This window comes from Plodia interpunctella, chromosome 13 (genome assembly GCF_027563975.2).
Source record: "Plodia interpunctella isolate USDA-ARS_2022_Savannah chromosome 13, ilPloInte3.2, whole genome shotgun sequence".
NCBI classification, from domain to species: domain Eukaryota; kingdom Metazoa; phylum Arthropoda; class Insecta; order Lepidoptera; family Pyralidae; genus Plodia; species Plodia interpunctella.
This window is the reverse complement of record NC_071306.1, coordinates 5,324,194-5,339,852: the sequence shown is the minus strand read 5'-3', so window position 1 is coordinate 5,339,852 and position 15,659 is coordinate 5,324,194. Positions and strand designations below refer to the sequence as shown.

At 37.0% G+C, this 15,659-nt stretch overlaps 4 protein-coding genes across 14 annotated transcripts in view; 2 read left to right on the top strand and 2 right to left on the bottom strand.

The window, feature by feature from the left end:
* The window catches only part of LOC128674542 (uncharacterized protein), a 35,176-nt gene extending 31,527 nt beyond the window's left edge, over positions 1–3,649 (top strand). For all 5 annotated transcript variants that reach the window (XM_053753139.2, XM_053753138.2, XM_053753137.2 and 2 more), the window contains one exon: positions 278–3,649. In XM_053753139.2, the coding sequence (XP_053609114.1) occupies positions 278–1,900 (1,623 nt within the window). In that variant the 3' untranslated portion in view covers positions 1,901–3,649. The remainder of the gene's footprint in view (positions 1–277) is intronic.
* On the bottom strand, positions 3,268–9,744 carry LOC128674544 (coiled-coil-helix-coiled-coil-helix domain-containing protein 10, mitochondrial-like). Of its 6 annotated transcripts, XM_064436304.1 has the most exons (6): positions 9,589–9,736; positions 5,642–5,911; positions 5,190–5,297; positions 4,974–5,112; positions 4,387–4,603; positions 3,268–3,818 (listed from the first exon to the last, which is right to left on the bottom strand). In XM_064436304.1, exons 3-6 carry the CDS (start codon positions 5,195–5,197, stop codon positions 3,808–3,810), a joined length of 375 nt encoding a protein of 124 aa, XP_064292374.1. In that variant the 5' UTR covers positions 5,198–5,297; positions 5,642–5,911; positions 9,589–9,736; the 3' UTR covers positions 3,268–3,807. The 6 variants fall into 6 exon arrangements, with proteins under 6 accessions (XP_064292374.1, XP_053609122.1, XP_053609120.1 ...); XM_053753147.2 differs by lacking the exon at positions 5,190–5,297 and having other exon boundaries at positions 5,642–5,930; XM_053753145.2 differs by lacking the exon at positions 5,190–5,297 and having other exon boundaries at positions 5,642–5,923.
* Chchd2 (Coiled-coil-helix-coiled-coil-helix domain containing 2) lies at positions 5,984–7,754 on the bottom strand. Its single transcript, XM_053753143.1, has 3 exons — positions 7,594–7,754; positions 7,370–7,514; positions 5,984–6,595 (listed from the first exon to the last, which is right to left on the bottom strand). The coding sequence occupies exons 1-3, from the start codon at positions 7,641–7,643 to the stop codon at positions 6,356–6,358; spliced, it is 435 nt and encodes a 144-aa protein (XP_053609118.1). The 5' UTR covers positions 7,644–7,754; the 3' UTR covers positions 5,984–6,355.
* A 978-nt stretch (positions 9,745–10,722) lies between the features above and the next one.
* Positions 10,723–15,659, top strand: part of prage — a 58,695-nt gene continuing 53,758 nt past the window's right edge. The window contains exon 1 of one of the 2 annotated variants that reach the window (XM_053753188.1): positions 10,723–11,044. In XM_053753188.1, the coding sequence (XP_053609163.1) occupies positions 10,897–11,044 (148 nt within the window). In that variant the 5' untranslated portion in view covers positions 10,723–10,896. The remainder of the gene's footprint in view (positions 11,045–15,659) is intronic. The other variant, XM_053753187.2, reaches the window with a different exon arrangement.

Genomic DNA, 15,659 nt, shown 5'->3' with positions numbered 1-15,659 from the left:
GTTTCATTTTGGAAATAACTCATTACTCAAAAAAAATATTTAATAACTAGCTGCGCCCCGGGGCTTCGCTCTCTTGGGAATTTCGGAATAAAAAGTACCCTATGTGTTATTCTAGGTTATATTCTAAACGTGTACCAAATTTCATAACAATCCGTCCAGTAGATAATGCATGAAGAGGTGACAAACTTATATATGAGTTGGGATATTCTGTAGTCTCATCAATGTCTAAAATCTTATTACGTTGTCTATTTCTCAAATTAGTATCACTCATTTTCAGGTGACCTCAATGGAATACGCAAAGGGCGTTCGACAAGTGACCACGCTGTGCGGCGACACAGTGTGGCTCGGCACTGAGGACAAGAAGATCATTATATTCTCCGGCGTCGAGCCCGAGAAGCAAGAGAAACTGACAGAAGTACCCACTATCGCGGCTGTCACGCAAATGAAGTACCACTGCGACTCCATGTTCGTGGGACTCGCCAACGGAAGGGTCTCAGTTTTCAGGAGGAACCATGACGACTCCTGGGCTCTCCAGGAACCTCTAGCTATAGAATTAGGAGACAAACCCGTCCACTGCGTGTTACCTGTCGACGGTATCATATACGCCACGTGCGCGCGACGAGTGTTCGCCATCAACGCCTTGACAGCTGAGATTCTACGCATCTTGGAACTGAAAGGAGACGACGACCGCTCCGTCAGATATCTCGCTCACTCCGGGGTGGGTCTGTGGACCGCGTTCTCAGATTCCACATATGTCAGCCTCTACCACGCTGAGACGTTTGAGCACTTACAGAATATTGACATCGCCGCTGACGTAGCGAAGACTATTGGTGCTAGGGAAGGTAGTAAACCGGCCCACGTTTCGACATTGTTGGCCGGCCAAGGATTATTGTGGGTCGGAACCACGGCCGGCGTCACGGTCACCGTGCCACTACCAAAATTAGAAGGACTTCCCTTGATCGGGGGACATATTGCAGTGTCTTATCATGCGCATGCGGGCCCTGTGACGTTCCTGTTGTCTTTGATACCGGAATCCAGAGACGTCGACGTTAACGTCGTCAGAAGAAACCTGTCAAACGCTCGCGCCCTCGCCGATACTAACACCTTACATGAATTCAAAGAAGGAGAGATGAAGGAGGATAATGAAAAACCTAAACTTGAAAGGAGAATATCTGAAGAGTCACCGTACCGCCCACAACGCGTGCAATCGGCGTGCGTTCGGCGAAAGAAACCGGGCGACGTTCGCTTGAGTAAAACTCTGCCGAAGTGTGCTAATCTGAACGCGTGCGACGTGTACGGCTTGTTTGGAGATCTGATGTTTGTAAAAGACTGCGTGGGGGAGGGCGATGTTAGCGGGTCCGGAGGGGACGCTCTGAGGCGAAGCGACCCGGAACTGGCGGCTATTCCGTTCAGAGTCAGCACTCTGGACAGGAGAATCAGAATGCGCGCCGGACGGCCTAGGAGCCTCGACCTGTCCAGCTGGTCCGTAGACTCGCGGGCGTCCAGTCTCTGCACGTCCTCCGGAAGCGAGGAGTCGATGGCTCTCAGAGGCGTCTCCAGGAACAGTTCCGGGGCCTCAGGAGCCGCGTGTTTGGCCCCCATCGCAATCTCCACCCCGGACTCCAGTTCAGGGAAGTCGACGTCTTCTGACCGCTCATCGAGGAGCGAATCTGTGCAGCACAATGATAGCAAGCCGGTGGCGAAGAGCGCAGCGCGGAGCCTGCGAGGCGCGGACTACGTGGTGGGGGAGAGTGCGGCGCGGCGGTCCGTGGTGACGGTGGTGGGCGGCCGCGGGTACGTGGACTGGCGGCAGACGGCGGACGCGGCCGAGCGCCCCGCCGTCGCCGCTGAACCCAACCCTAAAGACGCACACCTCATCCTCTGGGAGATGCGCTTGTGACCTGCGATTCGTTTTATATCGATTCTATTCATTCATTACTATTATTTGTGGACAGTACATTTTGTGTCTGACTCTGACTCGATTGTGACTATGTAAATTCCATGTTAAAGGGCTATTATAGAATGTAATTAGTTTATTGTGCTATATGAATCTAACGCCTTATGTTTTGCGATCGTCATAGATTATTCGCGATTTATTTACATGAGAATCTAAATTTACACAGAGTGTAAATATAATGTGATAAGCTTTAAATTATTTTTGGAAGTTTGGGATTGACTTCGACTCTGTTGACTCGAGGTTAACATTGATTTATTGTATAATATGTAAGTGCTGGTGCATTATATTTGTGATTTACATATATTGAAATGTTATAGTTATCATGAGATAAAATGTAACTAATTTTAAGAATATTTGTTTCACTTAGTATATTGTCGTTCATTAACCGACAGTTTTGTTCTTCATTATTTTCAAAATTATAAAAATTACAACATCTATTTCATTACAAAATATATTATTGTTTGGTTATAAATATATTCTAGTAAATTGAAAGAAATACCTGCCATATTAATATAGAATGTAAATTTTCGATTGTAAAAATTAAATGTAACATCCGCTAAAATGTATTTTAAATATATTTAATTTTAAATTTCTTTTAAAACGAATTATGAAAACTACAGAATTAACACGATACCTAGTGGCCTTAATTTGCAGAAATTTCCAGTGTGATGTTAAATCATTCGTTTAAGCTTTATTGTTAGACATAACATGTAATGTCGCTTTAAGAATAGACTGATTTAGCTTAAGCGTTAAAATGTATTATTAGTTGAATTTTAGTGATTTAAGACGAATAAAACGACACGACGAACGAACTTCACAGTAATCAAAACGGGTCTTGCATTATCAGTATAGAATCTGTGTAACATGAGTTTTAAATCCAAACTATGAATCTCAATCGCTAACTTCGTACCATAAAATTGATAATAATATTATGTCAAAAATTACCATAAATGTTATTGTAGGTTTACCGCTTTCTGTCTTATTTAAAGGTTGTCTGTTTTGTCACAAATATATTCATTGTTTTCTACAGTTTACAGTTATAACGGTTGTATGTTGCTATACCAACTATCACATATAGCGTCATGAGCGTACATTGACATAAATCCATGGATTTAATAAGTACATTGCGGAGTACCTACTAATTCCATGCATAAATCCTATGTTGCGTTTAGTTGAGCAAAGGCGAGCATTTTTTGTTATTCCAATCTGATTCATTTTCTACTGATTTAGGTATTATATTGAGAAAATTATCACTGGCTGGTATGACGCCTTTTCTGGTACATAGTGTATATTTTTATTAGTTTTTACGATTTTTGGTCAGTTATTTATTTTCATCAATTCCAAAGACCTTACGATTTAGTTTTGGTATTATAAATAAAACTAAAATAAAGACAGTTTCGCCCCCACAAATAGATATTTAACGTGCCAAACTGTAAAATAACAGCTTATGTGGTTAATATTGTACATGATTAATGTAGAATTAGTTTTTCAGATTCGTATGTACATTTTCTTGTATGATATTAAAATATCCGGTTGTTTTTTGTAATGCTGAAGTGTCCCGAAATTTATTTTCTCGAATTTGAAACCTATTTCTTATTTTGTTAAGTGATCCTAAATTATTATATATTGAAACGTCACAATTTTATGTACTAAGGTGTAAATAAATTTTAAGTTTATATGTATACACCTGTATATCTTTGACTTTTATTTACCAAAAAAAGGCGCTCGTATCTGCGTCGACCTTCAAACATCATTTTCATGGGTTGGCTGAAACATTTTTTGAATGAAACTCATTATGGCAATTATTTTCTTTATTGCTAAATTACTATAGTTTTAGTGAGAATATATTTTTATGGTAGACCTGAAACAAAAGGATGAAGAATATATGACTTATATTTTTATAATTTATATGGATACAGTTTTATAATTGTAGCCATAATAGCTGCGTCCGGGCTTCGCTCCCGTGGGAATTTCGGGATGAAAAGTACCCTATGTGTTATTCCGGGTTATATTTCTACCCGTATGCCAAATTTCATAACAATTCGTCCAGTACATTTCGCGTGAAAAAATAAAAAACAGGTGCATATACACATACATCCTCACAAACTTCCGCATTTATAATTGTAGGATATCTAGGTACTGTAAAATATGATAACTGGAATCATTATACAATATTACTAGCAGCCCGCCCCGGCTTCATACGAGTGCATTAAGCATAATAAACCTTTCTCTTCAATCACTGTCTATTAAGAAAACCCGCATCAAAATTCGTTGCGTAGTTAAGATCTAAGCATAGATAGCGACAGACAGGGAAGCGACCTCGTTTTACACTAATGATAATTTACATGTATTGAAGTCCCAACAGATTTTTTGAGACCAGTACTTTTCAACTTTATCACGGTAGTACCAAAGGATAGGATAATACGTACGATTTCTTCGTTTGCAATCCCTTAGTGCTTCATTAAAGGCTTCGCATTCCTGCAGGTTTTCGCGGTTGGCGGCGCATTGCAAGAACATTGATATTTCATAGGCACAAGGGCCGGTGGGCTCCGCACCCAAGTTGTAGTTCTGAGGAAGATGCTGCACAACCTCCTCCCGCCTTCGGCCGGAGAACAAGCTTGTTATTGCTTCCCCCGCTACGTGACCCTTTTTTATTAAAAAAAAACTTATGAAACAACTTTATAACGATTAAAGTACCTTTGTACCGCCAACCCAATACGGGTACGACTTTTAAAAAGCAACATGTACTCTTTCCTTGAAAGCCTCAATGTCAAAACTGTATCACAGCTATACATTTATCCATGGATCTATTTGGTAGGTAACCCAGTATCAGCAAGCATACAATAATATAATATATAACAACAATAGGTACCAATATACCTACATAAGTATGTGCAGTCAACAGCACATCGACCTACCCAAATTCATTGCAAACTCACCACTATTACTGCGCCATAGAGGTTCATGCACTCGATGTGCTGTTGACTGTACGATATATGAAACAATATGGGCATACCGCTGCTGTACCGACAGTGACACCTCCAGCAACCGCAGCCGCATCCCTAAACATGGATCGCCGCTGCGGAGCTATTATAACTGGAACTGGAGCACGCGCCGGCATTCGTGACTCATTGCGAGAGTAGCTCGATCGTGATCTACAAGAATTTCGATAGATACATTCAGTTGTCCATCGGCTTTGAACTGATGAGACAGAACTGAAACCACTCCATACCCTTCCATGGTATTCGTACGAAGCGACTAGGGAATACATGGCCTTAAAAAAGCATTCCCAAAGAAGATAGACGTCAGGCAGGCGGCCGGTTTAAGATCACAGCCAAGTCTAAAAAATTAAGGTTTATTTTTCACTATCACGAATGCTAACAGAGAGTGCCTAGACTGACACTGGCCATTCTAAGAGTGCTCCCGAAGGATCACCACCATTGCACTGCGAAAGATGCTCAATAGCCGTGTGCTAGGTATCGTGTGATATTTGGCAGGTTAGCATGACAAGCTAAGGCCATTTCCGCAAGCTTCCAGTTTAAGAACCATGATGACGTCACCTATATCGGTTTCTGAAAACATCTTCGCCAAAGTTTGAGATCCAGTTCTTACTCGTTATCTTGCCAGCAATACTCAACTATAATAACTACTATAGTGCACTTCAATTTCAAAAAGTGCACTCACTGTGTATATCCTGGTGAGGATGATCTTGAGGCTCGGCATTGCTGGCATGGCATGGTATATGGTCATTTACTATAGCAAGATAAATTAACTTCGTAATTGATGTTACACACATCAAATCGTAAAGTGAAAACCAATGATGCCTGAATAATTTTGTTATGAATGCCAGAGTCTAGTCTAGAACTATCTTGCTGACTGAAAGTATGTATCCATTTCGCTATTCTTGGTTATTTTCTGGTAACAACTGGCAGCACATTTGCTCTTCTCTGCACCCTAATAAAAGTCCTAGAAACTGCTTAATGTATGACAGATGTATTGGGAATATCAATGATTGAAACAACAATATAAGGTTTTTATGTTTATTGTCTGTAAACCTGACTAAAAATTACGTAAAACAATTGGATAAATTGCAGCAATAGAATTATGTAATTCTACATCACAATAACAATGTCTTAAATAATAAAATAAAAGGACTATGATAACTAAAATATTTGACCGCCCTCCCGCCCAAAGAAATCTATCTATCACATTAGGTGGTTAAATGTACTAGGAAGGTGTTGTATTTGACAATTAAGATTGAATGTCTTTATCTTAAAATAAATCTTCCAAAAATAAATGGACTTTGAAATTTTCTGGCACAATTTAGATAGAAACAAACTACGAAATGAAAATTTCATGATTAATTTGCAAAATAAGCAACACCTTCCAAATGCCTGTTTAAATATGGTTGTTAACTTTGCATTGTCTCAGAGCCTCATTGAAACCCTCGCAAAGGGAGAGATCGTGCTGCTGTTGGGCGCACTCAATGAACTGTTTGATCTCCCAGGCGCAGGGACCTTGCGGTGTCTGGTTTTGATACTGGTTGTAAGTCTGAGCGGCAGGCTGTTGCTGTGGTGCAGGCTCGCTACTTCCGCCTCCACTGAACATACCAGTTATAGCACTACCAGCCATGTGACCCTGTAACAATAACCATAATATTGGAACACTCACGAAGAACCAGAAAAAGCTCACATATTCAGTAATTTGTCCCAGAGATTACCCCAGATAAAGTTAAAAAGTAAAGATGTACAGCATGTCAAAATATTAAAAAAATAAACATTTTATTGATATGATGACATTATTCATGCAAAAAGTGTGGGGTATTGTAACATAACAAAGGGTAAGGTTATCTGTTGTATAGATAAGTTTTATAAATAAAAAAATATATTATTGTAAACATACAAAAGATCAAATCAAATTAAAGGCTTTTAACACATAAAAATTTTAATTATTTGACAAGAAAAACCAAATTTATCTTCATCTTCAAACAACTGGCTCCCAAAATAACTTCAAATTTAAATTTTCATTACCTTTTAAAAAGAAAATTAAAAGCTTTTGTAAATTACTAGACAAAGTCCACATAGTCTTATTTTTATATATTTTTTGTTACATAAAACTAAAATATTTCCTATTTATATTATATGATGAAATATTGTGTAAACTTTTTTACTATATAAATAATAGTTCACAAATCTTCACAATATTTAACTCCTTGAGATGAGACAACAACAATGAACAATAATATGTACGACGTCACAACATGTGACTACCTTCAGGTCAATGGGCTCATTGCCAAGGCTAGTTACATCTAGAAAGATTTTTGTTGCATTGTAATTTCACCGATATGGTAAAAATCTGACATTTCAAAATAGAGTTTATAGAAAATATTATGTTACGTAATAAAATACGCACCACAGCTGATCCGACCGCTACTCCTCCAGCCGTAGCCGCCATCTGTCCGAAGAGAGATGGTTGCTGGGGCTGTGCGGCCGCGGCGGGAGCAGGGCTCGATGGAGGAGCATGTGCTGGAACATTCCTGCTCGGTGGTGGTGAAGCCCTAAAAATAATTTGTAAGGTTATCTCAGTGACATATCCACGAATCACATTCTTGTCTCACAATTAAATTGAACGCTTACCTGCGCTGGGGCGCTGGTGGCGGACTTGCTGAACGTCCACGTCGAGGCATTTTTTCACTGATTTAACTTTTATTTAGATTATTCAATGTATTCACAACGCCTTACAATTTGTTACTGATATACGAATGGCCGTGCAATGACGTGACATCTGTCATCGTGACATTTACATTTTCTAGAAAGTTTGATTATGGAATGCGGTTTCTGTCTCGTTTTGTTTCGGCATAAAACATACTGTTTAAATAAGGTAAGTTATATATTCGTCAATTGATTTGTTTCACAAACCAACGACAATCAGACAAAACGAGACTGCTTAATTTCACCATAGAATGAACTAATGAATGAAACCTTACCTCTTGAAATTAAAACCTACTTTGGCAAATATTGTATAGTGCGATAGGGATATTTTTTTAACAAATTAGCCTTCTTATCTCATTTTGTCCGTATATATTCGAAATAAATAAACCACTGATCTCAAGGCGAAGTCAATGTTACAGATTGTAAAGTGCGATCCAAGGAATTATAGTAGGTACTCCGTACAACGTACTTATTAAATCCATGTGGGTACTTCGTACAACAGCACTTACTAAATCCATGGTGCGATCATAGATTTAGAAAGGACCTGCGCGCGCGCTGAGTGCGATTGTCAGAAAATATTTTTTTTGTAAGATAGGTTTGTGACGTTTCATTTGAATGAGATTTGCGAATTTTGAGAACTGATATAAAATACCAGTTTTTGGGATAAATCTATATAGTCATTTATATATATTAAAAAGGTGTCACCGCACCCGGGGCCCCCTTTCTAAAGCTATGTAAATAACAGTCTATCAAGAAATTTAAAACATTTTGTAAACATGAAGGCGCTGTCTCCTGTTTCACTATCCCATTTTTATAATACTTATAACAATAACATTACAAAAGAGACAAAACATATTTTAGCTTAGAGTACCTATGTCTTAACTTTTTTTAAGAATAACTGGGTTATCAACCAATTTTGCCAATTCTTTTTAATATAGCACAACAAAAAATGTAGTTCTTTTAATAGTTTTCACTTTCTTGACAGACTGTAAAAATTTAAAAATTGTACGTTCTATATTTATTAAAAACTAAATGTTGTCCGGGACTTCGCTCCCGTGGGAATTTTGAGATAAAATATAGTCTTTAGCAATCTTGGATAATGTACCTTTCTAATGATAAAATAATTATAAATCGGTTCGATAGTTTCGGAGATTACCCGCCTCAAACATACAAACTCACAAACGCTTACCTCTTTATAAGAATAGTATAGAAGCGGTGGTGGTGTAAATGTGGATCGAAAGGTCCCAGGTTCGAATCCTACTCGTGTCACATGAGTTTGTATACAAATCTGACTCATATATAGTAGTTTTCATCGACCACCACTTGCTTCCGGTGAAGGAAAACATCGTGGGGAAACCTGCACACTGGTTGATTATTATTAACTTGTATATGAAATGGAGAATGTAATGGCAAACCACTCTATTAATAATGCCAAGAAAGTTGTTGTGTGTTTCATTCCACGTAATGACCACGACCCTCAGCCGTAAGGCATACGACTATGAAGAAGATTTGGTACCAAAGATACTCGATGCTACTCCGCGTACTAATACCACAGGCATTTTTAGCCCATTTTACATTCGCTTTCTAGCGGGCATAAGACGAGGAACAAATGATATTAGTGCTTTGTCCCGTATAATCTTAGTGTATTTCTCTAATAAAAGATAACGATGTCTATTCTATAGTTTTCTCTGTTTACCGTATCAGAGTGTCAACCCGTGGTTTGCTAAACAGCAAAATAGGATGACAATAGAGACAATAAATAAGAATAAAAAATTACTATGTATCGTGCTGGGCCTGCAAGATCGCTAGGCTGGATGGGTACGGCTAAACAGCGGCACATCGTTGAGTACCTGCTCGTCTAGATACGGAGGTTCTCAATCTACCTTGATTGAGCGAATTCATTTATTTTATCCACTTTACCTGCTTCGACCAGGCATTGTCCTTGGAGGTGTGTCCAAGTATATATATATTCTAATTTAACACATAATAATTTTGTAATAAATGAAATATCTACGAGGGGTTGTATATAAACGTAATCCTGCACCAAGGGACACAATAATAATGTGACAATGTATTTTGGACAGATTTATTTTTAAATTTTTCAAATTTATTTTGCTGTCTAAAACGGTCGGTTGTAACCCTTCGCCAGCGCTGCTGCCGGAAATAAGTGTTGTTATTCCACATTCCACCCGTCACCTATCTTTAAGAAAGATTTTTTTTAAATTTACTGATGTATCCCACAAAAGTAGCCCTGAATATTAAGTCATTTATTTAAGTTACTGGTCCGTCTTTGGTTCACGGACTTAAATATCCAAAGACCTAATTTTATCTCAATCGCTTTAGTAAGTTCGGAGTCGGAGCAAACTAGTTGTAAGTAAAAATCAATCAGTAGTCAAATTATGCGACTTCAACTCGCGTTTGATCTAGTATTATTGTAATGTAGCTATTAGGTTAGGTCCCACTGCTGGTGGACCCAGTCCCAGTGTTATTTACTAATTATATATTTTTGAATTTAAAAAACAAATTTATACAAAAGTATCTCCTTGTGCTGCCTGATATCAGTAATTGTTTGCAAAGTCAAATTAAGTTTGAACAAGCATGTCTTGTATAACCGAAATGAAAGATATGACGAAGTCTATATCAGTGGCGGCGCTAGGTGTCGTCGTACTATTTCTATCTGCTACATTTTAACGTCTTACAAATTAAAACCATTTTTCACAACAACAAAATCCCTCTATATGATAACCATAAACAATATATAATAATAGAATATAACCTAAAATGTGGTGGCTGTCCACTAACTTACTTATACTCAACAATTTCATACACTCAGATCTTAAATTATACGTGCATTTATACCGTATATATACGTGTTTTTGACTGCGAAGTAAAAGAGGCCTCGCAAACTTCATGTTGTTCACATCATCACATGTGGTGTAGGCCGTGAAGCGCTGCCACTGATCTATAGTTTTCTCCGTCTAAATTTTTTAAATATTATAGTTCCCACTAGCTGCCATTTTATTGCAACCGGCGGCCGGGGAGGGCACTATAAACTTTTTCTTTCATTCATTTCAATCATTCAATCGAATCAGCCAGTCGTCAACTCGCCAAATGTCAAGTCAATGCATGCACTGAGTGTCAAAGTGAGTAGTAGACCGCGTGATTGTAGCCGCCGTGTTTCTAATTTGTGTTCATCTAAGGCGATTTCGTGGAAAATTATAAGTGAAAATGGGCGATAATAACGCCGGTCAAACCATGGATGTGTTCGTATTGGCAGGAATTACTTTAGCTGTATGTGTAATAATACACTTTATTTACAAGACCTTTGGAAGCAAGCAAAAGGAGGCAATCGAACATGAAACGGAGAGTAATTTGGGTATGTAGTTATTGCTTGGTGCCAGAGTTTTGTATTTCTAACTTACGAAATTAAAATCGGGACGTTAATACCCTACTTAGTTAGACAGTCAAAGGTGGAATTGATGGGGTGTTGGGAGTGAATTTCCCGCTAATGTGTGCCCCATGTGTGCATTCCTGCAGTTTTGGTTTAGAGTTAAGTAACGGATATTTTACTGTTAATCTATAACATAACTGCGAATACATTTGACATCCTTCTTTGTAATATTTATATTATTTATTTTTATTATAATAATCTTCTTTGTAATATATATATATATATATATAGATTGATAAAAAATATTGCTAGTATACCTACTTGGACTTCATGTCGTATCTACTAATATTTTAGAAATAAATAATAGGTCTGCTCACTTTATTATTATTAAAATAAAGTGTAACTATGTTAAATTTTAAATGAAATAAAAATATTCATAAAATAAAAATTTGAAAAATATTTAAAATAGTAATTGAAATATTTTTCAAATTGAATAGAAATTTCATTAAGTATTCGTAAATAACTACACATTCCTATATCTAATGTCTACATATTGTTTTGATACAAACACATTGTTTACAAAATTATATGTCACATAGGTAGGTCCTGTAATGAAATTTACATAAGTCAATAAACATATTTTATTGTATTAAACCAGTTTTTAACAGCATGTTTCTTGCTTGTAGAATTTGTTAGGTATCTACTATTAACTGTTCATTTGGATCATACATTTTAATTACCTAATTTATGTTAAGTCACTTTTTTAAATTCCTAAACATAAGGATTATTTGAAAGCTGTCTGAAAATAATAAAAAGTGCTTGTAACTTCTTTTGGGGTTATATTTTTTTTTTTGAAAAATTGAGAAATTGTAACTGATTTTATGAGAATAGGTACAATGTGCCCAAATTGGCATCAAAATACATAACAATATATAAGGTAACCTATAGCTTTGTAGAAATTACTTTGTGACTTAATCATGTCAGTGTAATATTACTCAAAACTGCCCTAGGTTTTGTTGATACCCTCAGTTTAATTTACTCAAGGTGCATTCATAAATTTATCACTTTTGGTACATGATTTTTTGGCTTGAAAATTTTCTTAAACTTCTGAGTACCTACAATAATATTGAAACAATAGGCTAAATAAACCTCCATTTATTTTAGGTTAAAAAGAAAAAAAAATATTTTAAAAAATGTTAACCTTCAGAGGTATGCAAGGCTTTAAATAAAATCTCTATAATTCAACATAATTTTTACAGTGCAAACCATTTTTATTTCCTTATTATTGATAATGTTGTGGGTTTTAGTAAGGCATCTAAATTTTTCTCTTGTTGTGAGGTCTATAAGTATCTAGTAGTCTAATATTTTCAATTTTAGATTTTGGTTACTTAGTTAGAACACAATACAGTCTATCTATACATATATAGAAGAAAATACAAAAAGGATGTGGTGCCTTGGCTGGCAACACTGGGTGCATATATCAACCTATCACAACCATCTTACTTGGTATTTGGTATTGCAATTGCAAAAAAAATTGTAGTTCATAAAAAATTTTCTTTATAAATAGACTATTTATGTATGTACTTGATGTTTTACATCACTTGCCAACATGTGCAGAGTCAAATAGCAGCAAATTTGCAAGGAGTTGGAGATCTTGATACATGCTGTTGACTGTACTGTACTACTAGGATATGTAACAGTTTTTTTTCTTTGAATTGTAAACAATAGAAAATTATCACTATTTTCAATACAATATTTTCCTTTATTATTTATTGCACATTACTTTATGTCTACTCATTTGACACACAGTTATATTTTAATTTACCAGCCCATGGAGTTTGCACTTGTTCAAACATGTAACAAAGACAGAAAACCCGGTTTTGACAAGAAAACAATGGAAGATTGTCACTGCAGTGATGACTCATTTTTTCTTTTATTTAGTACTTATAAACACATTATCTATTGGCCACTGTTTACATGACCATTTCTTGAATAAATCTTCATCTGTTTTGGATTTAAAATATCCAATAATTTATCTCTAGTGGTTAGTTTTATAAATATGTACTACTCACAAAAGCTTTGAGCTTTTGAATTTTATGCCTAGATTATTAACATTCAAAGCTAGTATATATGAAAATTTCACTGGAACTGGTCTATTCCTACTTGTACTACTTCCCTAAGTTAAGGTACAACTGCTCAGTAGAACTTGTGGAATGGATAGGAACTAATGGAAGTAGAATCCCTAATATTGCATCTAAATTAGACATCAAACTAGTAAAAAACAAGTCATAAAATTTTGTTAATAAGTTCTCTTTCTGTCTCACCTGAGGGTCTTGTTAGGAGTATGTAGTCAGTAAACTACATATTCCAGTATAGAAGAAGGCTACCGTTTATCTCGGAAAATAGTACTGTTACTGTAGGACATTCACGCGGGTGAAGCCGTCGTCAAAAGTTAGTAAAAATATAAAAGTAAGTCATTTATCATGTTTTTTGTAGATAAGTTACTAAAACTATAGAATAAATTGTTCAGGTTGAACTCTGGGTCATTGCTTTGTACAGCAATGAGTTACGTTTTTAGGATAAGTTTTAATGCAAAGAAACCACACTAAATATCATAACATAATCACGCTGCCGTTATGGGGGACGTCACGGGGTCGCTAGGCATTTCACCGCGACGCCCCCCCGGCCGGCCTTTCGGCCCCGACCTGGGCGGGCAGCAAGCACAAGTGCTAACCACCCGCCCCTTACGCGCTTGGCGCCCGATACAGAGGCAGCCACCCTTCGGCCGCAGAGGACAGGGGGGGATCGTCGAGAGACATACCGACTCTCCTCTTCCCCTGCGGCCCCACCACATCGTATTCAGCGCCACGGCCGCGCTGTAGTCGTGGAGGACAAACCCCCGCGACCCCACCTCTGGTCCCCTCTAGTTTCCACATCCAAAGGCTGATGGCGGGTCACCAGCCAATGGCAGTACTACCGAGGGGACCGTCCACCAGGCCCAGAGCACCCACCAAAGTCTCTGGGCCTTGGGTTCCTCTTGGTTCACCGGGGTGGCCGGTTGTGTCAGACCAGCCCCCCCGGTTACTAAGCCCCACCATCGCGACAAGATGGGAACCCGTCGGGGGGTTGTCCTACTTCCCTACTTTAAGCTTATACTGTTCAGTAGAATTATGACTATGAATTATTAAATAAATACTGTGGTAGAACAATGGGAATAAACCGATTAATTAGTGTATTTTCTTGAAAGCACTTGGTCCATCGTTAGAATTCTTGTCATTGTTGACAAATAGTCAATCCAAGCGCAAAAGACCTAATCGGTCAAAAAGTAAAAGTGACGGGACTGAAAACGAAGACAGTGTTAATTTCGTTAGAAAGTGCGAATTCGTTCACACATTTTCTATTACAAACCGATTCAAAAAAAGTATGTCCATGAGGCATCCTTTAATCGTATTAAAGTAGATGACTATTTTAATACGATTACAGATTAGCACAGCAGAATAGTTATGCTAGTTACTGATAAAATGACATTTAACAATATTTATATATTTACTTACTTTCTGTGTATATTGCGGGCAAGAGTATTGGATCGAGATTTATGGAAGCAGAAATGAGGCTTTTGCCCAAATCAATGGCATACAAAATGGGTTTAAAAAAAACTATATATTGTTAGGTTTTCTTTATAGTATTGATATCCTTCTACTTCCTTTTTCCCGTTGAGTCATCCACGCTTTTTGTTATTCGACTCAATACAATGTGATCGCATCGTCGGCGTCGGCATCACATTGAAATGACGATGATTCGGGTGATTCATGCTTTATTAGAATCAAAAGAACTTTAGAATTGAAAATATTTACCTTACAAATATACGTAACAAAGTTTGGTGAACTAAAGTCCATATTAGCACATGTCTGACTGGATAAAATGTTGAGAAATATAGTTAAGATTAAAGTATGCTTTATTTCTTTTATTAATAAAAACATTAGCCAACAAAGTTTAATAATTTTACTATATTTGTTTCAATAATACCCAACTTATCAAAAAGTCCGACAAAACGAACGACTTCGCCTTATTTTCTTACATCATAAATATAATTTAAACCTGGTAATTTATGCGATAATGATTATGAATCAAGTGTCATTTTATTTGATAAGAGCGATAAATGCGATAAAATAAGTCAGCTTTGAAGAGAAGAGACATGTTAAGTAAGCTACTCTGCTCAGTAGAACAAGTGTGAACAAGACCTTATACGTGTTAGAAAAAGCTAGAAAAAAAAGATAGTTGACTATTTGCGTGATGTTAAATTAAATATTACACAACATCCATAAGTTGTTGTTGTAATGTTGATAAATATAAATGCCTAAAAGCTGACGATATTGAAAATCAAGTTTGCTGATGAAAAAGCCTACGATGTTGCATGTAGCGTATGTTGTTTTTATTTCGATCCATTAAACTCGATTATGAGTATAGCGAAGCATTGCTGGTTACTCTGGTTGGCAATATAGACTCCATTTATGTCAGTTCCAGTATCCCTCGATATTTCACAACAAAATCTTTGGATACGTGTATTTGCTCTACACGATACTTCTTTATGATATAACAT

Coding starts and splice junctions, on each gene's coding strand:
- LOC128674544 (XM_053753147.2), bottom strand. CDS start 5,694: ATGCCATGCCAGCAATGCCGAGCCTCAAGATCATCCTCACCAGGATAT. Junction 5,113..5,641: donor TCCTCACCAGGATATACACA/GTGAGTGCACTT, acceptor AAATTCTTGTAG/ATCACGATCGAGCTACTCTC. Junction 4,604..4,973: donor TCACTGTCGGTACAGCAGCG/GTATGCCCATAT, acceptor TTAATAAAAAAG/GGTCACGTAGCGGGGGAAGC.
- Chchd2 (XM_053753143.1), bottom strand. CDS start 7,643: ATGCCTCGACGTGGACGTTCAGCAAGTCCGCCACCAGCGCCCCAGCGC. Junction 7,515..7,593: donor CCACCAGCGCCCCAGCGCAG/GTAAGCGTTCAA, acceptor AATTATTTTTAG/GGCTTCACCACCACCGAGCA. Junction 6,596..7,369: donor TAGCGGTCGGATCAGCTGTG/GTGCGTATTTTA, acceptor TTATTGTTACAG/GGTCACATGGCTGGTAGTGC.